Source organism: Plectropomus leopardus, chromosome 7 (genome assembly GCF_026936395.1).
Source record: "Plectropomus leopardus strain MGB_pleo_1.0 chromosome 7, ASM2693639v1, whole genome shotgun sequence".
NCBI lineage: Eukaryota > Metazoa > Chordata > Actinopteri > Perciformes > Serranidae > Plectropomus > Plectropomus leopardus.
Genome location: NC_142182.1, coordinates 19,329,742 through 19,352,658, shown reverse-complemented (window position 1 = coordinate 19,352,658; position 22,917 = coordinate 19,329,742). Strand labels below are relative to the sequence as shown.

Sequence of the window (22,917 nt, the reverse complement as noted above, 5' to 3'; positions counted from 1 at the left end):
GACTGTAGGAAAGGCAGGAAAGGCATGTTAAGGCAGCACAAGAAAAGTGATGTCACTCCAGGTGTTAAAGGGTTGTATTAATTATCCTCAGAAAACCTGTAAGTGGGTTTAAAAGACATTTTTTGTTTAAAATTCTCCAAAATCACATAATTTATCAAAGCCAGAAACTACATAAATACATTTATGCTGGAGGGAGGGTCATGCATTTCCCCAAGTCAGTCTCGGAGGCTCATGAAATATATTTAAAGCTCAGAGGAGGGTCATGATATAAAAAAGTCACACCCCAGCCACCCCTCTACTCTGATAAATAAAGTACAGTCCCTTAAAACTCCGGGTTATTTTCTGTTTGTCCCACAGCTGGGTGGTAAATGACGCTGCTCTGTGCTCTGTCCTGATTGGCTCTAGAATGAACCAATGGGAGAGAAGAGCGCGAGGAGCAACATGGAGGAGTAGAAGAACCAAAACATCACCGCAGCAGCTGAAAGCAGCAAATCAGGGATTTCATGCTGTCATTAAAACACTGTCAACGTGTTAATTACGTTAATAACTACTTATAAAAGACGACAACTCCCTCTCGGAGCGTTGTTAAACTTTCAGCCAAAGGAAAATGTCACTGAGTGCATCGTGTGAATCGGTTTCTCAGAAGAGGACTCTGTCGAGCCTCCTCGGTGAGTTTTATCACATTAACGTTTTTATTTATACTCCACCTTCATACACAATACACGAAGGCAGTCTGAAATGAAAATACCCTCTCAAAATGTGGTCAAACTAACATTAGTCATGTAAACATAGTCTGACGGTTGTAGCGTCAGCTATTAGCGAGGATATGTTCAAAAGTGGAGTTTGGTATGACCCTTATGGACAAACGCCCTTATGTACATTTCTTTACAACAAAATAACCTCCTAGATGTACAGTGCTGGGTGTTTTATGTGTTTGATACTTAGAACAGAAAAAGTATGCAGATCCTTTACTTAAGTAAGTATAACCAGGAAAATATGCTTGAAGTATTATTAAAAGTATATGAATTAAAAAAATTAAGAAAAAAACACAAAAAACTCAAAATGATTAAAAAATTCTATTAAAAAATATATATAAAAGACTTTGAAATGAAAATAGTTTGCAATTACTTTTCTGAGAATCGAATTGAAGCTGTAAATGTATAAATTGGTAATTTTAGTTACAACAAAACATTATATTTTATAAACTCAAAAATATTAATTTGTAAAATAACTAAAGCTGTCAGATGACCATTGTGCAATAAAAACTACAGTATTTTCCTCTGAGATGCTGTGAAGTAAAAGTATAAAGAAGCATGAAAAGAAAAGACTCAAGTAAAGGTCAACTGCCTCAAATTCATACTTAAGCTCAGTACTTAAGTACATGTACTAAGTTACATTCCACCACTGCTTATAGCATCTAGTACTTTATGGTTTTATTACAAAACAAAGTGTGTTTTAGTGTGTTTTTTTAGCACTTGTGTTTTTACTTGAACGTGAACATAATTCTATTTTTTGTTTCTATAATTATTTATATCATTTATTTTATTATAGTCTATTTTATTTATAAGCATATGTGTTTTTCATTTCTGTTATATTCCCAGCTGGTCGTGTGGTGAAGAGGCCGAAGCAGGGAGATGGTCCGAGGCTGCAGGAGGCAACGATCCAGCTGTTGGAGCAGCAGCAGAACCTCTGCAGTCTGCTCAGGGAGGTCGGGGTGAGTGAGCGGACTTCAGCATGGAGGCACAACCCGCTGAGCTGCACAGCCAAACATGAAACCATTACAGTGACATTTTAAACAAATCTGTGCACTCAGTAAGAGGCCTGTGAAGCGGACACTGTTATGATTATCAGACTATTAACCTCAAACTTGAAAAAAAAGGGAAAAAAAGGTGCGTCTAAATGGTTTAAGTAAGGAAATTGTTTATATATATATATATATATATATATATATATATTCAGATTATGGATATTTTAATGTACTTTTTATTGGCATTTAACATCACATACCTTCTCTTACATTGATTTCAAAAGCTTTGTTCAGCTTTTGTATGTGTCTAAAATGCCACATTTTTAGAATTTATGACAGAAATATAAAAGGTGTTTTGTTATATTTGACCCAATGGAAACACTTGCGGCTTCTCCTCACCATAATACTGCATTTACCGTATGTGCTACTTAATTTGCTTTGGTAGAAAGTATTCCACATTACACTGTGGCTAAAAGGAAAGTTGATTTGCAGCAACTTTACAGCAGAAGAAAACTGATGTTGACCCAGGTTTTAGGTTGACATCTGTTTTCTTGTGCTGCGTTCAGACGCCTTTCACAAGCTATTTGACCCATTTGAAAATTGAGTGAATTCATTTGACTGCTTTTGAAAAAGGCAATGAGCATCTTGGCAAGAAATGTCCCAAAAATTGCAAGAAATTTCCTCTAAAAATAGTTTTAAAAAATTTATTAGGAATCATGAGGACACATTATTTATTTATTAGGAAATAATCCCAAAAATGGGGAAACTGTATTTATAATTATAATAAATTTATATTTAAAATTATGTTCAAGAAAAAAAAATCAAAACAAATGCTTTTTTACTTTCAGGTCATTTTCATGTTTGCTTTCAGCTGCTTCATCCTCAAGTTGAGAGGTGGAGGGCTGATGATAAAGTAATAGGTTTAAATTCTGTATTTGCTGACCTTTAACTAATGTTACTGTATTTTTCACACTGTAGAATCCAGATCCGTGCAACATCCTCCGCACTCAGATAGGAGAGGAAAAACGGGCTGAGTCTGAGGGCATCTCATCTGTCATTGCAGGATCACTGCTGGGTGAGTGTTTGATTCAAAATCTCAGAAATAGCCTCGATTTTATCAAAAGTTAACACACTTAGAGGCCCAGAGACACCGGCTGCCATACACATTAAATGCAAAACAAATCCTGTAAAACCATAAAGAATGAAAAGTGCAGAAACAGCAAGGGCGTCTCAAGACTCTCCAGTATATCATGTTTGAGTCCGCTGCTGCAGAAATGACTAAATTCACATTTAAAGGTCTGTTTTCATTATTTATCATGTGGACAGTTATCAGTTTTCAGATGTCGTTTGCTTGCACTTACACACCACAAAGTAAATGCTGTGAACTGCAGGATGTCTTGTATCGTCTGTGGACAGTGTGTGAGCTGAGACGTCAGGCCTCGCAGCTGGGTGTCCCGGTGGCTGCGCTGTCAGTGAGGATGATGCTGGAGAGACTGATGGAGATCACTGCAACTGAGGAAGTGAAGGAGGAAGAGGACAAGAGGAGAGGGCTGCTCACTTCCTCTCAGCGGGTGAGTATCTGACAGTATCTGACAGTTGATGCTATACAAGAAGCGTTTCTTGTTGTAACAAGATACTATTTATCTTGTTGTAACGTGAAACTTTTCACATTATTACATGAAACAGGGTTCGCACAAGGTGCTTACACACGAGGTGCTTGAACAACTTACATCTGATTTTCACAAATGTAAGTCCTGGCAAACCTTAAAATTAGACAATTTTTAACTTGAATAATGATTTATTTCATGAAACGTATTATGCAAATGTTTCAAACCTTTTTTGTGCTTTGCCAGTCATATGCCTGAATAATTTAGCCACTTATAAATGATATATTTTTTCAACAATATTTTTATTGACGTTTTAACTGCACATCAAAACATGCACATCGATATACAAATAAACATCCCCTCACACAGTCACACAAATAAAATAAATGAAAAATGACAATAACATTAAGAATTATAATAATAACAAGAACAGATAACTAATAATACCTAAATAAATAAAAAAAGTAATAAAAATAATGAAATAAAATAAAATATAATAAAATAGTAAGTAATATAACAAACATCAAAGTAATAAAATAAAATGGAAATAATGTAAGTTAATTCTAATTCCTGGTAGCATGTTTGCTCCATTTACGAATTTGCACAGTTCTCTTGGTTGTGGAGAAAACAGTTTCATCCTTGAAAATAAAAATGAGCACTGGAAGAAGTACTTGAAAGTCCTTGATTTTGATTTGCCCCAGTCTGTACGAACCCTGGTTATAATATTGTTTTATCATTAAAAAGCTCAGCTGCACCTTCAGAATAGTGCCTGTAGAGCGATGTGTGTGTGCTCATTTTTGTATTTTTGTGATTCAGTGTGTCATTGTGGTTGTCACATGCACAGTGACTTAGCGTTTTCAGGTGAACTTCCCTTTACTGAAAACGTCACTGTAACATCAGTTCTGCATATTTAAAGTGGGCGTTTCATCAAATCTGTGTTGCCGATGTGTCGGCAGATTACTTTTGTGGTTTGACTTTTTTCAGCTACAGTGGCAGCCATAGAAGTCTCTTCACTGAGTTTGTCTTTTACTACTGCAGGACTCTTGTTGAGATTCTTCTTCAGAAAGCATGTCAAATATTAAATACCATCCCTGTCCCCTCCAGGTCCAGCTGTGTGCACTGCTGGAGTCCAGCAGAGAGCTGCTGTCACAGGGAGCCCTCTGCCCTAAACTGCTCTGGCAGGAGTACAAAAAAGATCAGGTGTGTGCATGTTAGAGGTCATACATGAAGCCTAAAAAAGGCTTTTACTTCTAAGGTTTTGCACAGTTTGTAATCCCATTATTTTTCCTTTAAATGCCTTTTTTTGGGATTTTCAGATTGAATTCTACACAGTCCAGATCAAGTAAACACTGAAGAAGTTAAAAATATAAGAGTGAACATTTTTTCCACTTGCTTTGTTTATGTCTTTACAGCTGGTTATCCCTGTACACTGTCACAATAAGAAAGACCCGGCTTGGCTTTCTTATATAATGGATGAAGCAAATGAAATATTTAATGTTTTTTTTTTTTTTTTTTTTTACAGAGGCTGCCCAAGCTGGAGGTAGTGTACCATCTTCACTTTTACAACATCCTCAATCTGAAGTACATCATAGAGAGGTAAGAAATATTAGGGTGTTTTTTTTTTCCAGTTCACTTTTAGGTACGTTTAGTTTGTAATGTTGTAAGCATGGTTTTATTTTTCATTTTTCAACAACAAAAAAATCCAAGCCAAGTAAAAAATCTAGTTGTTCAAATGTGATGGATTAAATTCAGACGCTATAATGTGAAAATTCAAACTTGAACATCAACACTAGCAAGCATTGATTAGACCTCTGTCCCCTCAGGACATACTCTCAGTCACATGATCCCAGAGAGATGTGCTCAGTACCTGGATTTCTATCCGAATGTGTGAATCTGCATAGATGACGAGTCAAACTGCATGGATTCATAAAGGTTGCATTAAAAGTAATAACATTCAGTGTTACTGTATATCTAACCTGAGCAGCAGAAGACACATTCTCTGTCAGTTTTGTTGTTACAGTGCCCCTCTGTGGCTGCAGTAAGAGATATCTTTCAGTTGTACACAGAGCTCATGCCTCAGGGACATAAATATGAGCTCCACACAACAGAAAAGGAGACCCTAGTCACTGTGCATTTGAGGATAATGAATGTTTAAAGCATGACTGACACCTAAAACCTTTCTGCAGGAAATGAGCATTAACCTTTCACTCAGCTCTGCTCTCTTTCTGCTTTTTCTCCTGTCAGTGATGAAGGAGTGAGGTTGTGGTTGGCATCTCAGCTGAAGGCTCTTTGCGTTTGGATGCCTCCACAGGGAGAAGAGGAGGCCGAACAAGTTCAGCAGAAAGTGATGTCAAGTAAGGACACAGATTTCACTCACTCTTCTAGCTGGGCTTAATGGAAGATGTGGGCTCAATCATTCACCGACAAACGGCTTAAAACCGTTGACAAACAAAAGCAGCTCAAAGGGACGTCCACACCAAGAAGGATAACCAAAACAAAAACATTGTAAACAGTGGTGCCAATAACGCCCTACAAGCCCCAGCCCTGGTATAAATGCTGTGCATGAAAAGTTAAACCTGCTGCGCTCAAAGTTTATAAATCTGTATCTCTGACCTGATGGGCCGATGTTACATTCTGTAAAGAGAAAATGGTTCTGATTTTCTCCAGTGCATTCAGCTTTTTGTGTTTCTGAGGGTTTCTGCTTAACAGTGACGACAAGCTCGATAGTGTTGCCCAGCTGATTCTAAATGTCAGGACTGATGTCATGGTTGATCTGCGAAATAACACCACTTTTGTGAAGCAGATGAGCACATTTCCCAAGAAATACTGACTATACCTTTAAAAAGTCCATCTTAACAAAAGGCAGCAGAGACCAAAACTTTTCTTTGTGCCAGGCTGTAAACATTTTTATTTCTGCTGTAAAGTTGGGCATTTTAACATGGAGGTTTATGCAGATTCACTCTGTTTTGGAGCCAGTCTCAAGTGGCCGTTCAATGAACTGCAGTTTTTGGCACTTGAGCATTGGCTCTATTTTTCTGCCCTGGAGGTTGCCGCTTGGTTTTAACTGCAATCCCCCAAGCTACAAAAACAAAACGCACTCATGGTATGAGTACATTTGATAAAATATTCACCAAATGACAGATGCTGCTGCTAAGGATTATGCTAATAAACAGTCTGCTGTATTTCAGCTGTAGTCAGAGTCTTGGTTGGCGCTGGCTTTGAAGTGAGCCAGGAGCCAGCCGCTGCAGACAGGAAGACGCCCCTGCTCTGCTGCTCAGTTCTGGACGACATGCTCTTCTGTGAGTCTACATGTCCTTATCCCACCCACATCGTCCTGTGTTGATGAAATATTTAGTAAAGCACTTTCAGTCACATCTCCGGACCTTGAAAGCTGTTTTCTACTTTCAACTGCTAGAAGTATCATTTTAGTACTTCATTTTTTTGTCCTGCTTTTTAACATTTTATTGTTTTTCCGTCTGTCTTCTTCAGGGCTTCTGGATTCTGTGGAAAAGAGTGTGATGCTGCAGTCTGCTGGCACGGGAGCTGAACTATGGTTTTTAGTTTTTGTATTTATGATATCAGATAAACACTCCTGTAATTAAACGCTGCAGCCAGTAGCCTCAAAATTAACAGCTCTGTTTCTGTGCATAAATAACTTATTCTAGATTGTGTATTTTATCTATAGTGAACAAACAGTGTGTCATTGGTAATAGGTGATCATTGCCTCAGCATTAATAATATGTATGATGTTTAATGTCTTAATTTCTTTCTCCTCTACCCTCTGTTTCGTGCAGGATTCAGATGTTTGATGCTTCTTTGTGTGGAGTTTCAGTTTCAGTGGAAACCCTTCAACGTTTCTTCACACACTCCCTCACACAGACTCTCACTTATAAGCCTCGACTTACAGGTAAAGTCAGACACAAGTTTATCATTATTGATGCCTAATAATGCCTACACCTAACACCTACACTAATCTTGTAAGAAATTCATTTAAAAAAATTCTGGTTTAAGAAGATGTTGAAATAAAAATTTGATGAACAATGCATGCTTTAATAATGTTGAGTCAAGTGTTCCCAACTGATCACTTACCTGCAGTGTCAGATGCCATCACGCTGCAGAATGAGTGGACCTTTGCAAAAGCCAGCCGGTCGTTGACTTCTCTTTTCCGTAAGGTAAATGCTTCATGTAGCCCAGGTTATAAACCAGCACATATTATTAAAGGTCAAGTCAATTTTATTTATAAAGCCCATTATCACAAATCACAATTTGCCTCAGAGGGCTTTACAGCATACGACATCACCCTGTCTTTTGGCCCCATACATCGACTAAGGAAAAACCAGATAATGGGGGAAAAAAGTAACTTGACTTAACTTGACTTGTAACCTGAAGTATATTTTCCACTCATTTTTGTGTTTAAGTGACTAACAGGACCAACAGTTTTTGAATCTGATGCAAACAAAAGCTGCATTGTTTTCCCTGTGGACAATGGAGCACCATGAATTAACGTTCAAAAAAGTGTTGTTTTTACCACTAAGAGGCTCAGATTGTTAATGTAAGTGTCTGACAAGACTTTTACAGAGATAGACCTTCTATTATTATATTATCCTTTATCTATATTATATTTTTTAACTCATCAGGCTCTGTTTAATCAGTAGTGTTTTTATCATTGTAAAACACACTTCATTCAAAGTCCACATTAAAAAAAACCCAAAAAAACAAAAAATCTCATAAAAGCTGTTTTGGTTTGTCTTTCTACTGGTTGAAATAAACCTTTAATTCACCCAGTTAGATTTGAAAAATATGTTGCTGTACATGCGCTAAAATGACTGATTATCTAAATGTAAGTCTGTTGTGTATGGTGATGCCAATTTTGAGTTTGTTTCAAATCAAACAAAGAGGATCTTCAACAAAATGTTTTTAAGATCCTTTGAGTCACTCAGACACAAAACCATGGGAAAATAAGGTTCAGGCTTGAAAATGCTGGTTACCCTTTGAGTTTGCTCAGATTAAAAATATGTTTTACATATAAGAGGGTGTATGAAAAATTAACTGATTTCTGACTATTAGTTTTAATTAATCAAAACTGCACATCAGATCAGTAGCAGCAAACCTCACTCCTCTGCTGTCTACACAATCAATCCCATTCCTGTCCTTTAAACTGTAGCCAGATGCAACAGCCGTCAGATCCCTTCAGGCTGCAGCCGTACACACTTAAGCCCAGACAAACACACAATCGAGAGTATTGATTTATCTGTTATGATGTTCTTTGCTGCAGCAAACCGCTTGTATGTCAGTCTGTCAGTCTCTCCCCTGTGTTCTGCTCTTGGTTTCTGCTGAACAGCTGTTGAGTATTTAGTTTCACAGAGCCAAAGAGCTCACTTTAAGTGCTTTTTGTTTCTTCAGATCTTTGGCCGGCAGGGTCTGTTTTACAGAGCTAACAATGACTTGTTGTTATTGACGTGTTATTGCTGTGTTTCTGTAAAAGCTGGCTGTGATCTTCAGTGTGGAGCAGCTTCTGTGTCACCTGCAGAAGGTTTTGGAAACCCACGAGGTCAACTGGAAACACGTCCTGTGCTTCCTCTCCACTCTGCTGGTTTACAACCCCAGTGCCCAGCCTAGCCTAACAGGTAACACAACAGCCTGCCTCTACTGGCATCTGTTATATCGGATTCAAACTGCCAAGTACCAATATTATAAGTTAATAAAATACATTTGAAAAAGCACTGAAAGTCATAATTCACTATTATACCATTTTTAAAAAATGTGTCATTAAAAACTGACCTAATAATATCATTAAAAATGTACAATACTATGATTTTACTTTGTACTTAAACTTATGTGTTGGCAAAATGTAGATCAGTGATCCTCAACTTGCAGCCTGTGGGCCAAATCTGGCCCCCGATAGGGTACTGGGTGGTCCCTCAACCATTTTCTAATTCCTAATAAAAATAAAGTGATTCAGACTGGGAATTGTTTTGGTACTTTAAGTATACATAGGTTCCAGTGTGCATTCAACAGCATCGAAAAAGAGATTGTTTATCAAAAAAGGTGCCAGTGGAGGATCCCCCACAACCCCCAACAGAGGTCTTAGCTTAGCTCTGGGACTGCTGCGACTATCCCCTGGCCTCCAGTCATTTTGCAAAAGTGCCTTTCAAGAAAGCAAGCTGAGTATCTCTAATGTAGAGCTTTACTCACCCTAATAACCATACAATTTCTACATAAAACCTACCTTTGCACAGGACTACACTTATACTACTTACCTTTATACTGTACATACCTGCAGTGTCTGAGTAAGAAAAAGATCAGTTGTCCAAAAATCAGTCTTCAATTGGGTTTAAAGGTATCTTGAGAAGGTCTTAAAACCATTAAATTTAATCGTTTGGTGCCTGTAGATTTAGCTTTTTTAAAAGCTGAATTTAATGAACCAGTTAACTAATATACTGTGTGTCAGCCTGATGTATACACACAAAAACACAGATCAATAGAAACCTGATGTAAAAAGGACTCGTATTGACTCCAGGGTTAAAAGGCTTGTCGTATCTGTTGTGTTCGGTACCAGAGCTGCTGTCCAGACTGCTGAGCTCTGCATTTGAAGGCTATGACCTGGAGAACATGATAACAGCCTTCCTCTTGGCTCGGCAGGGTGCGCTGGAGGGACCCGGCATCTTTCCTTCCTACAGCAACTGGTTCAAGGTTTGGCTTTTCAACACTAGATGTTAGGTTATTGATTTGTTTGGATTAATGCTGTTGATATTAAGCATCTTTACATTTTCTTAATGCCTCTGAGCGGACCTTGAAGCTTTATTATATTCTGTCTTTTAAGATGTCTTTCGGTGGAGGAAGCGGCTACCACGCGACCAGTAAGAAATCTCTGGTGTTTCTGCTCAAGTTCCTGTCTGACCTGGTGCCGTTTGAACCCCCACTGTACCTCAAGGTGACACTCTGCACATCTCTGACTCAGAAACGTTGCCAATAACCTCATTTCACTGGACATAAAATTTATGGTGCCTTTTATATTAGATTAACCTTAAATGATCCTGTGAACTGGTCCTTTCAACAGCAAAAAGTAACCCTAGTCTATGTTATCATGTATCAGTCACAGAGAATGTCTTATGTTGTAAAGATGCTATGTTTAGCTGCTAATACTTATGTACTTTTACTTTAAGAGGTATTTCACTGATATAAAGAAGGCCTTTACATAAAACTAGGCAGTCTCTGCAGTAGAAAGATGTAAATACCTTTGAAATTGGTGCTACATGACCAGAGAAAACAGAGAAAAAGGGCGCTTTTGCTCAGGAGATAGAAAACCTGCAACCACCAGAAGGCTACGCGCCTGATCAGACCCATAAACACTCCTGCTGGTGGGTGACGTAATGTGGACTGGTCCGTGTAAAATATGATTCTGAAAAATTTGAGGCATTAAATGGACAACTCGGTAACGGAATCATGGTTTATATTTGATCTTCGCTGCTTAGTTTTACCACCTGATCTCGATTTTTCGGCCACCGTTTTTGCTGTGCAGGAAGCAGTATGGTGCCCGCTTCTTGATCACAAACTTTCACTGTTACAGCTAAACGGGGCATTAAAATACCTGTCTGAATAGGGGATAAATTGGCAGTGCAGTAACATAATCTTGACTTATATTTGAGCAACGCTGCCTAGTTTTACCTTTTGATCAGATTTCGGTCCAACTTTAAGATAGAGAGGGGGCTGGTTAGTCTCTTGATCCAGCTCTGTACTCTTATGTCCTTGATAGTGGACAATACAAAAATGCAGAAGTACAGCATGCAGTTTGAGCAACAGCCCAAGAGGGAGGGAAGTTTACCACAGTTAATCAACACATACTACCTCTTACAATACAAAGCTGGTTGAAAATTGGCAAAGTATCCCTTTTAAGTCATGCCTTAAATGTAGGACTTTCACTTGTGATGGAGTTTTTCTTCTGTTATGTTAGTACTTTTTTCAAGTATAAGATTAGAGTATTCTTCCACCTCTGTCTGCAGTCTGTGCTAGACTAGAAAACTCTAACATGGCTGAAGGATACAGTTACAGTGCAAGCTGTAAGAAAACACTTAAAATAAATAAATGACTCAGCTGTGATTTTCAGCACCTCACTGTGATTTTCTCCCTGTAGGTTCACATCCTGCAGCCTCCTTATGTGCCTGTGAAACACCGCAACCTCCTGATGGAGTACGTCTCTCTGGCCAAGACCAGACTGGCTGACCTCAAGGTGAGAGTGGGGGTTAAAATTAATACTTAATTATATTAATACTTAATATTTTGAAATTTTTATTTTGAAAAAATAATAACACAAGTGCTGTATATGACATCAGACTTGCCAGAAAACTTAAATGTTTTTTTTTTTTTTAAATCTATACTTCTTAAGTTAATTGTTATCCAACTAGATAAACAAAAAAACTTTAATTACCAGTGTGCATCTAGAGGAAAGTACATAAATAACATGGAGCCCAGATATGGAACATGAACTTTTTAAGCAGTTCTATGTTTTTGTCCCAATACAGAAAGAAACTTAAAGGTGGTTTGATGTCAGAAAGATTTAGTATTATATAGATCATCAGTATGTTGTGTGGCTTCTGTGTTTTTGCATAACACCACTTCATATGATATGTTTATTTCTTTTCAGTAGTGATGATTGGGTAGAAGATATGTATTTATGTTGATATCTTACTTTGCATCATGTAGTATTTTTAAATCTGTGTATATACTGTATTCTTTTCTGTAGGTGAGGTCATTACAAAAACGCCCTTTGTGGAGTTTCTACCTCACCTGCACATTCAAACTGTTTTATATTCTTGTTCTTTGTTTTTTTTTCTTTTTATCTAAATGTGTAATTAAACTTAAACTTAATATAAAGATTATATTAGTATGATTCAGATCGCTGGGAGAAAAAAATGTTGAAATTCAATAGTATCTGTACTAGACACAGTCCTGCCAAATGTTGAGTGATTTGTTCTTGTATTCATGATCCATGATGTATTGTGTGTGTGTGTGTGTGTGTGTGTGTGTGTGTGTGTGTGTGTGTGTGTACACACACGCAGGAGTCAGTGGAGGACATGGGTTTATATGAGGATGTTTCCGGCGCAGGTGCAGCATCGTTGCAGGTAACAGTGACACCCTGTGGTTTGTTTGTGTAATGATAGCTGTTGATGAATTGTTTGTGCTTCAGCACTTTGGTCAATGAGAGATGATGAGTGATGTCAGTACAGAGTGCCCTTCTTTTGATGAGGCTTTTTAATTTACTGAGCTCAGGAAAGTGGCTGCGAGAACTAAATAGATAAAAACATTTCATTCATCATACTTACACTGAGATTTAAAAACCAGATTGATTGATTGATTCTTTTATTTTCATGACATGCACACAATGTTCCCAGCCCTCATGGGCTTATAAATCACCAAAATTACAGTTGGAGCAGTCAAATAATTCATTACATTTCACTTCATTACAAAGATTACAGATTATTTTACAGCTCGGTCTTAAACAAAGTATTCTGCCTCCTTTGACAGCTTGAGCAAGGAAATTTACTACAAAAAAGGTTCCCCTCCTGAAACACAACTCAAGTTTTTCATATTCATCCAACCAAAAGAAACAGGCATAAATTGATGACGTCTTAGTAAGAAGTACATCATTCAAGCCATTATAAACAGGGCAACAAAACAAGATTTTTTAGTTGTGAATCTACACAGAGTTTTATGCATCTGGCCCGTGATGCCAACTTTGAGCTCTTAACAGATTTTGAAACTAGATGCTTGAGAAACATTTCAGTCGGCATTAAAACGTATTGCTGATTCATACCTGTTACAGCACCTTTTTTTGTTATTGGGCAAAATGTGTTATTGTCAGATATGTTTTCAACATCTCAGTAGCACATGATAGCATGATGTTTGTGCAGCCACAGTGCCAGGCTGAACAGGATGTGGAGAAGGCCGTGTCTTTATTTGACAATACCGGAAGAATCTCTGCCACAGTCATGGAGGCCAGGTATTCAGTCGCCTTGCCTGCAGCACATCCATAAAGTCCATCATTGTATATGTATGTCCTTAAAATAACCTGTAAATGTAAGAGCTAAATCAAGACATGGACAGTTATTTGACACCTCTGTCTCACAGTATTTTCCGGCGGCAGTATTTCCTGACACGATTCCTCCCGGCTCTGCTGACACCGAGGATGGTGAGTACCTTCACCTTACTATGATTCTTTGCTCGATCTACACAGTTGTTATATGTAAGGTTCTTTTGTCATAAATCTTCACATCAAATGCATGAATTTAAGTTAAACTGTCTTTTAATTCCAGCTTCCTGTCAAAGCTGATTCTCGGATGAGTTTCATTGAAGCTCTGAAAAAGTGAGTTAGTATCAGTGGCTTTTAAAATGCAGTAAAACTCTCTCTGTTTCTCTGTAACAACTTTTTAGACTTGAGTTATAATAATGTAACCCTATCATGTATTTATTGTCACAAAATGTTTTCTTTAACACAGTTAATCTGGGAAAGTGTGAATTTCTAGGTAGCATCATTGTTTTTTTTTTTGTTTGTGTCTTTGTGCCTGATAAGAATAAGCATCTGATTGTTTTTGTTATGCTTTACCAACAATGATTAACGCTGATTATGTTGTGTATTTTCACTGTTTTGACACTTGTGTGTCTGAAGGGCGGATAAGATCCCTGCTGCACAGTATTCATCCTATGTGGAGTCCTGCCAGAAACAGAGGCAGCAGAGTGGTGGGTTTTCTTTATAATGCTCATTTATTGTGTATGCACAAAGATAATCACCATTTTTTGTTTTGTATGTGGTTTTGTTTTCAAGATCATACGTCTGATTCATTGTAATTGAGTAGCTAGAGAAACAAACACATACAAAACAGTGCATTTAATTGTATTAGTTAATTAATTCGTTCATTTTTATTATTTCATTATTTTTATTTGTATGTGTGGTTTTTTTTACATGTTTGTAATAAAGATTAATTCATTCATTCATTTTTAGACTGACCTCATGGTATTTTAGGAGGTTATGTAATACAGAAATGACAATATCTGAAAATCAGTGAATGTTTCATGTTGAAGGTGCAGCTTACTTACAGTATTTGCTGCTGCACTGAGAGAGGAAATCTCCTCATGCTGTTAGGTAATAATCACACAGTGGTTCTCTTCATTTGTGTGTTTTCAGGGAGTGCCCTGTGTTTGGACACTAAAGATGATCCTCTGGACGTCCTGAAGATTCAGCTGCAGGAGTTTACAGAGCTGGTTGTCGAGGGAAACGACGGAGGTAGGCATAAAGGACATAAGCTGTGTTTCCACCAGCTGGTCGGTGCACTTCATTTGAGTTCTGTACGCATTTTTTTGCGTTTCCATTGTTAAAAGTTGTGGATGGCACCAATGGAACCGATCCATAACATCCCTGTATTTTGTCACCCCTCTGTGGGGGTGCCTTCCACACAGATCCGGTACAAAAAAGTCGAGCTAGAAACACTGCAGTTTGTTGATTGGTCAGTAGAGAATCACGGCTGTGCTCAGAGCTGTGCTGGTTTAACCACTGTTGATACTATTACACGTTTTTTTAATACATTAGTAAACTCTAACTATAAAATGAAAGGATGTTTGCAGCCTCGAGCAAACAAGCAAGCGTTCAGTTTCCCCCTCAGTCTGTTCAATTCCTTGGCACATCTCCAACCTCAGAAAGACTTCACTACCCTGTGTGTAGCCTCTTTGAACCCTTAATTTCCAAACCTCTCATGCTGATCATGTGTCCTCAGAGATGTCGGCCCAGCTGTCCAGGATTTCACACACCCTGAATGTCGTCTTTCCTGGTCGTCCTGATGAGCTGATTGGACAGAAAGTCATCGTTCTTCACATGAACCCCCCTCTGTGCCCTGAGCTCCACGTCAGAGTATGCACTGATGAAACTCATTGTTTTCATGTCTTTATATTGCCAGTGCTGTTGTATCAGTTGGCTGTGTGTCAGTAATTATATGTATTCTTGAATTCTCAGGTTGTCAACATGATCCTGAGAAACTTCTGTCAGTGCTTGTTATGTGCCTCCAGAGCAAACCCCCCTAATAAGTGAGCATTACAACTTTTTTTGAAAATTTTGCAAGTAGTAAACATGGAATTAGATGAAATCATTTCAAAAATCTCACAGATGTATCTACACATCCATTTAGCTTCATAGAGCACGTGATGAGAAACAGGCAGCAAAGTCATTTAAACCAGTTTTCAGTGCACAGGTCTGGAAATAAACAGATTCAGTTTGTGTTATGAGATTGCCTCTTTGTGCTGGATGTGTAACTCACTATGTCCCTTTTTTGTCCTCTCCAGACAAAGCCTGTGGGCCTCCAGGTTTGTCAGTGTGCTGCTCGGAAACACACAGTTCCTCTCCAGCCTCATACACAGACTCTGGGACTTATTTCATAACCAGGTACATAAATCTGTATTCAGATGCACTTCTGTGTCTGTTAACTCTCTCCCATGATGTTTGGATCAAGCTTCGTACAGTCATGGAAAACCTGGAAAAGTCATGTAATTGGCAGATAGCAATTTTCAGGCCTGGAAAAGTTTCAGAAAACAAAATATACCCGTGAAAGTCTTGGAAAAGTTATTAAATTTTGTTTTACAAACATGAACAATAACACATGATGTGTTCAAGGAACATCCATAATTTGAAAATCCAACAATAATTTCAGTTTTTTGGTTTTTTTTTACAATTTCTGGCAAAGAGAGAGAATATTTGCCACAAATTTAAAACAAGGCAAAGGTAAAGGCAAAATAGATCCTGAATAAAAAATCAAAAACATTTGAAAGAAAAAAAAAAAATTTCTTACAAAATCACCAACATTTTTTAAAGCAAACAAAATCGCCATTTTTTTATTTTTTTTTTTTTACAGGAAAAAAGGCCCAATTTTGTTTTAAGAAAGCCTGCAGACCTGTGGGTTTGGAAAGCATGTTTAAACTATCCCCTCCCCTCTCATAAATAACAAACAGCCCCTAAGTTACATTTTAATGTTCAGTCCTAACCCTGCTCTGAATTCATTATTTTTTTAAAATAAAACATATATTTTAAAAAGCCATTCTATAGTAATGCACAAAGCATTGATAAGGAGTATTGATGATTGTTTCAGTATGCATGTATATATGGTTTTAAAACTTGCCTCAAAGTCATAGAAAAGTCCTATTAGTGGAAATGTTTATGAATCCTGTTGGATTGTTTTGTTTTTATGTCACCTCTTTATTCATTTACGCTGCTCAGATCAGTAGGTTTACTCGTCAGCTTTACAAACTTCTCCTGTCAAAAAAAGGGGTCGTCACTGCGTGCTGCCCACTTGCTTGGTCTGGCAGCATTTGTGGTCCATCTCCATGTCTCCATGTCCTGTGGTCCTCTGGTTCAGCTGGACCCGCCCATCCTGCCCGAGCCAGTACCTGTTGGAGAAGCTCTTAGTTCGGCGCTGGTCTGCAGCACACACACTAACATGCTCTTCTGTGTCAGGTGAGGTTACTTGTGCAGTTGGACGATGACAAACATGACTCATTATTGCTGCCACCTTGACGTAGAGTCTTCTGGTTGCTGTCCAGGTTGTGTGTGGCAGCTGTGTGTTACGGGATCTGCAGAGGAGACTCAGTGCCTCAGCAACAACAGCAGGACTACATCCTCAACAGCCTCTATAAGAAGGTGTCTTTTTCTCTTACTACTATAATTTCATTTGGTTTGCATGTGTTACATAAAAACATCATAAGACTCATGTCAGGCATGCCATGGGGGATATACTCACACCATTCACACCTTATACCTTACACCTTACGATGTATATTTGGGACAGGCAACAAAAAAATGGTTCAGCAGCAAAACGAACAGTTTAGCAGAAAGAGAACATACTATCTAATTGTTTATTTTAAACAACATGAATATTGCTTGTATACCAATTAGGCTATTGAATGACATATCAAGAACCAATCACTCATTTGATCTAGTTCTGAAAACAGAGAGACGGAGAGTTACAACACTCGTTTAATAGCACCTAAGGATTTTGGCATCATGCCGACACAACACCACTTTATCCTGATAAAAAAAAATGCAACTTGGATTTATTTTTATGAAAAACCCTTTTGATTGATTGATGGTGGACCCTTACAGACAAAAGTAATATAGATAATTGAGGAATGGACATCCAAACTTTATGACCGCTTCAGAGGTAGGGAGTCACCACCTTTTCTCCATCTCTTGTTTTCCATGCTAATATTTCATTCAGGTCAAAAAGGTTTGTCATTTTGAAACTAAACTGGACACTAAAATACATTCATTTTGCATTAAGTAATGCAGAAACTCCACCTTGACTCATATTTGATCAGCTGCCTCGTTTGACAGTTTACCTGCAGTTCACGAGCAGGTGTCCAAATAACAATAATGTTAATATGTAATTCCCTGACACAGACTTCAAAGCAAATGTTGAGTCCCCTGGAAAGGCACACAGAATATTTGATAGAAGAACTCCAGTTTCCAATTAAGCACAGAAGTCGTTTATCAAAATAATGGGCTGTGAAGGAGATGAAGAAGAAATACACCCAATACCTTCTTAGTATCTTTATAACCTTGCAAAGACAAGAGTTGCTGTTATGGATGCCGGAGGTGCTTTAACTATCATCATGCTTATGTTCTTGAAATTTCCCCCAATGGGGGATCAATAAAGGAATAAAGGAATATTCTATTCTAGACTCTTCATCATAATTGTTTTGTAAAACCTAAATTCTGTTTGTTTAGCTTCTGTACCTCATCCCAAGACTGTTGCCTGAAGCCAGAAGAAGTCCCCTCACTTTTGGAGGTCCCAGTAGTGAATACCAGGAGGAGAACCTGCCTGGTCTGTGGAGCAGCGCCACACTCACCGACAGTACCTGGAGGAAGACCGCTTGGCATCTGTGGAGGCACCCAGCTTTCTGTCAGCTGCAGCACACACCACAGTATCAGGTACTGTGAGGTCACTTTTGTTTCCTGTCACAGATAAAGCATTGGCTTGGTGTTACCTGTTACTTTAATTATCTCCGCCAGGTGTTAAGGCTTTAGGAGATCATGCGTTGGTTGTGTGTGTGCATGTGTGTATCTGTCTGTCTAATCTCAAAATTGACATTGGAAGCAGGATATCATGAATCATATTTTCTGACACAGCATCATGAAACCTCAAATTAATTGATTATTATATCTTGTAGATAATCTATTTTATTTTTTTTAATAGCCTAATTTACAGAATCTAACTTCACACAGATCAGGATAGAGTAGCCAACAACTCTCGCATACATTAAGTTTACGTTAAACGCATACGTTTTTTAAGGTAAACCAAACTGGCACTTTTTTGTAACACAATAGCAAAATTGTCCCTAACCTATAGTAATTGATATCGGTTCATGTTTTGGTTTTTTTTGGTTTTTTAAATTTCAGTTATTTTAAAACTGGTCTTAAATTTCATTCCCAGCTGCATTAAAACGTCTTAAATCTAACTTTCCTGAGGTGCAGGAACCCTGAATGCACCGAGTGCACCTTTGTAGTTTATATTCAGTTCATTAAAGTTTTGATTTTATTGACAAAAAAAAATCCCCAACCTTTATGTTTGTCAAGTTATTGTTCTCAGAGTGGCTGACTCATGAGCTCAGAGTACAGAGAGGTGAAGACGCCCTGTCAGACCCAGAACGGTGAGGCAGGAAACACACACACACACACACACACACACACACACACACTCACAAACAAAAACTCTCACTGTTGCCATTAGATATACAGCAGAAATAAAGTCAATGCACCCAGTAACTGTGTGTGTGTGTGTGTGTGTGTGTGTGTGTGTGTGTGTGTGCGTGCGTGCGTGCGTGCGTGCGTGCGTGCGTGCGTGCGTGCGTGCGTGCGTGCGTGCGTGCGTGCGTGTGTGTAGTCAGGAGTACCAGCAGTGGGCTTGCTTGGAGCTCTATCTGTCTCGTCCGGAGTCGCAGGGAGGTTGTGGAGGAGACATGAAGAACCTTTGCTCTCATCTGCTCAATGCCATTATGGACCCACAGTTAAGGTGGAAGTAGAGCCTGATCCGCCCTTTTTGAAACCAAAAAATAACAAAAAAATCTAATCAAAGTATATGTAAATTTTTATTTCGATCTTTAGTAAAAATGTCACTCTTCTGCTTATTTTATGCCTACAGCGAGCAGAGCCCGGAAAGGCTGAGGTCAGAAAGAGGCACCTGTCTGCCGGACATCCTGTCCAGGTTACATGTGTGTACACTGATACGTTATTTTCAGCTGACACGTGAAAAGAGTTTTTTAGAATACTTTTGTGATCCTTAATACATTCGTAGTGAAAAAGCATAAAAATCAATTCAAGAAAGTGATATTTAATTTGAAACTTCAATCATTTTGTGTCATCATTTTTGTGTGTGTGTGTGTGTGGGTGGGTGTGTGTGTGTGTGTGTGTAGGAGCTTGTGTATGAGATTGAAGTGACTGATCTCTCTAGCAGCCGTAGAAGCAAAGCTGATGTGTGTGACGTCCTGTTTGAGTTGGTGTCTCAGAAATGTTCCTTCACAGTGACCTCAGCTTCCCCGAACATCAGCACTGAGCTCAGCCTGCAACACACACTGAACACATGGAACAGGTGCACGCACGCACGCACACACACACACACACGCACGCACACACACACACACACACACACACACACACACACACACACACACACACACACACACACACACACACACGTGATGCAGATTATCTCTATGATTGAATGCAGACATACTCAACGTGCTTTGATGGTTTAGGGGCCTCCTAGCACCCTATCGGGGACAATAAGTTGAGCATCACTAATTCAATGAACCTTCTCTGCATGTGTCTGTCACAGAGTACTTCTGGCTCTCCCAGCAGCACTTTTCATCAAAGTAAAGTCTGAGGGAGGGAGGATGACTCTCGATTGTAACATGCTGATAGAACATGTAAACCAGCATCAGGTGAGCTGCCCGATTAATTATCTAATAAGATTTTAATACACTTCTCTCTCAAATCTGACCAGCTGTTAGGAAAAGTGCTCTCATCTTTTTTCTCTGCATTCCTCTCCTTCTCTTCAACAATAGAGAAAAGTGTGTTCTCCAGTCGGCTTACTGTCCTGTCATCTGACATCGCACCTCCTGAGAGTGAGAATAACTCCACTAAAACAGAAATCAAATTTAAGCTACATTTACTGTGTTTCCACGAGATCCTGTGAGAAAATCAGGTTATGTAAGTCTGCTGTCTGTGTTTCATCTCCAGGGTGTGTTATGTGCCAGTGTACGGTGTGAGCGCTCGGCAGAAGAAGTCAACAAAGCCTGTGCTCAGATCAGTCTACGCTGTCCTCTGCTCCTGGTCTCCACCATGGTACTGTTTGTTCCCCATACAGCTGATAAACTTAATTAAAGGGTTGGCTCATTTTTTTGAAGTGGAGTTGTATGGGGTACTTATCCATAAACAGTTAATCACATGCAGTAGATATCAGTTGTCATGCTGCTAGTTTGGGGAAGTGGCAGAGGTATCGACACGGAAGCTAATCAGTGTATTGCTGTGCACGTGGGTCAGCAACAAAACATATTTTATTACGGAAATACATTCTAAAACAGTTGAGGAGTATGCTTTATTGAGAACATTTTTGCTGCTTTACCTTTCTGTCAGAAAGCCTGTTCCGACAGGGAAGCTGATAATGGCTTCAGTCCTCCATCTATGCTCTTGTCAGAGCCACCAGACTCCACTGACAAAAACAGCAATTTAAGCTCAATAAACACAGGAGCTTTTTTTGCCTTAAAGAAGTTAGTTTGTGTTATTGTGTGACTTTGGTGAATCTAAACTAATCTTTTTTAGTCCTGCAATAACACAAACCAAATTACTGATAGAAGCAGTGGTAGCACAGCAGCTCCGATGTTCAGCAATATTAAATCCCTGTTTTGCTCTATGGAGTCTGGCTTTGAAGAGAGAGATGTAACAGCTTCAGTTTCCCATTGGAAATTGCTATCTGACGGTAAGGTAAAGCAGGAAAAAATTTTAAGAATAGCATACACTTAAACTGGTATTAACTGATTTTGCACCCACTGCAGTACATCGCTTAGGTTTAGCCAGCTTCCCCAAACTGGGGGCGTGCTGACTGTCATTTACTGTATGTAATACACTGACTATGGATAGTTACCTCTCTTCAAAAGAACAGGACTATGCCTTTAAATTTTCACACACTTTGCTTCAAGGTTTATGCTAAAGAGGGATAAACACAAAATACTGAGGCTTTTGGAGATGCCTTTTAAACGAGGACATTTTGACTTGTCACAGTAGAAAATTACAGGTGTAAATGTTAAAACGAATGATTTCCACTTAGCTGCTTCAGTTTTAGGGTCCTTGTGGAGCTATTGTTAACATTATTAATAGCATCTTAAAGGTTCAATTAAGAATTAAAGTGATTAGACAGAACAGGTAAAAATACAATAAAAGATCCTGCATTTAGTCACTACATCTGTTATATCATCATAACGTGACATCATGCTGATATTACATGAGGATTCATGATGATTTTGTGTGTGTGTGTGTGTGTGTGTGTGTGTGTGTGTGTGTGTGTGTGTGTGTGTGTGTGTGTGTGTGTGTGTGTGTGTGAGAAGCACTGGTGGGAGCGTGTGTCTCCAGTGCTCTTGTCACTGTGGCATCGTCTGTGTGATGGAGAGCCTTTACCTGAGCAGCTGCAGCTCCTCACTGACTGTCAGAACTGGGCCTGCAGGTACAGCCTCACAAAACACCACCTCTGAGCCCTGATCCACCTCACTCCAGGCCACTGTGTAAACATTTTACTGTTAGGATAAGGCAGTGATACTCAACTTAGCCAAATCTGACCCCAACAGGGAGCTGGGTGGCCCCCCAACCATTGTTTAATTCACAATAAAATTAAAGTGATTCACACTGGGAATTATTTTGTACTTTTAGTATACATAAGGTGTCAGAGTGCATAAAACAGCATCAAAATGGAGCTTGTTTACCAGTGGAGGATCCCCTGCACTCCCTAATGTCCTAAAATCCTAGAAACATGTATGGGACTGCTGGGACTGGCCCCCTGGCTTCTTGGCATTTTGCAAAATTGGCTCACAGGCGAGGCAAGTTGAGTATCCCTGGTGATAAAAAGAACTGGCGTAATGCGGTCCCTTCTTTGTCAGTTTTGTCTCTGGTGTTTTGTGCGTCTCGGTTACTTCACTTGGCTCATATCAGGGAGATTTTTAATTCTGTCTGGTGTTCAGTTTAGAAAAGGGGCCGTCGTCAGTGCCAGGGCCTGAAGGTTCAGCTCTGCTGCTGGCCGCCAGCCTGCATAGCGCCTGGCAGGGCTGTGGGTGCAACAACCACGTGGGCTTCAGTGCTGCCCTGAATACACTGCGACCAAAGGAATGCACACAGCACCGACAGGTGAACAGCTTTCACATATGCATGTCATTTTCATCATCACTCTGTCAAAACCAGCCAGTGTGTTTGTGGGTTTGTTTCCATTTGAAACTGTAATCTGTATACATATAGTAAGTTACAGTCTGTATGTTGCTACC

General features: G+C 39.0%; 1 protein-coding gene across 1 annotated transcript in view; it reads left to right on the top strand.

Moving 5' to 3' along the window:
- The first annotated feature begins 377 nt into the window (after window positions 1–377).
- fanca (FA complementation group A) overlaps window positions 378–22,917 on the top strand; it is a 26,705-nt gene continuing 4,165 nt past the window's right edge. The window contains exons 1-36 of the mRNA XM_088080139.1: window positions 378–668; window positions 1,602–1,714; window positions 2,726–2,822; window positions 3,164–3,318; window positions 4,459–4,554; window positions 4,877–4,950; window positions 5,599–5,708; window positions 6,543–6,653; window positions 6,844–6,907; window positions 7,149–7,261; window positions 7,450–7,526; window positions 8,840–8,981; window positions 9,914–10,047; window positions 10,178–10,288; window positions 11,489–11,584; window positions 12,414–12,476; window positions 13,266–13,354; window positions 13,483–13,543; window positions 13,668–13,717; window positions 14,021–14,091; window positions 14,537–14,635; window positions 15,123–15,256; window positions 15,359–15,429; window positions 15,685–15,784; window positions 16,662–16,849; window positions 16,936–17,032; window positions 18,119–18,322; window positions 18,968–19,041; window positions 19,275–19,403; window positions 19,533–19,602; window positions 19,804–19,979; window positions 20,226–20,331; window positions 20,455–20,514; window positions 20,630–20,734; window positions 21,994–22,109; window positions 22,621–22,783. Coding sequence (XP_087936265.1) covers window positions 608–668; window positions 1,602–1,714; window positions 2,726–2,822; window positions 3,164–3,318; window positions 4,459–4,554; window positions 4,877–4,950; window positions 5,599–5,708; window positions 6,543–6,653; window positions 6,844–6,907; window positions 7,149–7,261; window positions 7,450–7,526; window positions 8,840–8,981; window positions 9,914–10,047; window positions 10,178–10,288; window positions 11,489–11,584; window positions 12,414–12,476; window positions 13,266–13,354; window positions 13,483–13,543; window positions 13,668–13,717; window positions 14,021–14,091; window positions 14,537–14,635; window positions 15,123–15,256; window positions 15,359–15,429; window positions 15,685–15,784; window positions 16,662–16,849; window positions 16,936–17,032; window positions 18,119–18,322; window positions 18,968–19,041; window positions 19,275–19,403; window positions 19,533–19,602; window positions 19,804–19,979; window positions 20,226–20,331; window positions 20,455–20,514; window positions 20,630–20,734; window positions 21,994–22,109; window positions 22,621–22,783 — 3,780 coding nt within the window. The 5' untranslated portion in view covers window positions 378–607. The remainder of the gene's footprint in view (window positions 669–1,601; window positions 1,715–2,725; window positions 2,823–3,163; window positions 3,319–4,458; window positions 4,555–4,876; window positions 4,951–5,598; window positions 5,709–6,542; window positions 6,654–6,843; window positions 6,908–7,148; window positions 7,262–7,449; window positions 7,527–8,839; window positions 8,982–9,913; window positions 10,048–10,177; window positions 10,289–11,488; window positions 11,585–12,413; window positions 12,477–13,265; window positions 13,355–13,482; window positions 13,544–13,667; window positions 13,718–14,020; window positions 14,092–14,536; window positions 14,636–15,122; window positions 15,257–15,358; window positions 15,430–15,684; window positions 15,785–16,661; window positions 16,850–16,935; window positions 17,033–18,118; window positions 18,323–18,967; window positions 19,042–19,274; window positions 19,404–19,532; window positions 19,603–19,803; window positions 19,980–20,225; window positions 20,332–20,454; window positions 20,515–20,629; window positions 20,735–21,993; window positions 22,110–22,620; window positions 22,784–22,917) is intronic.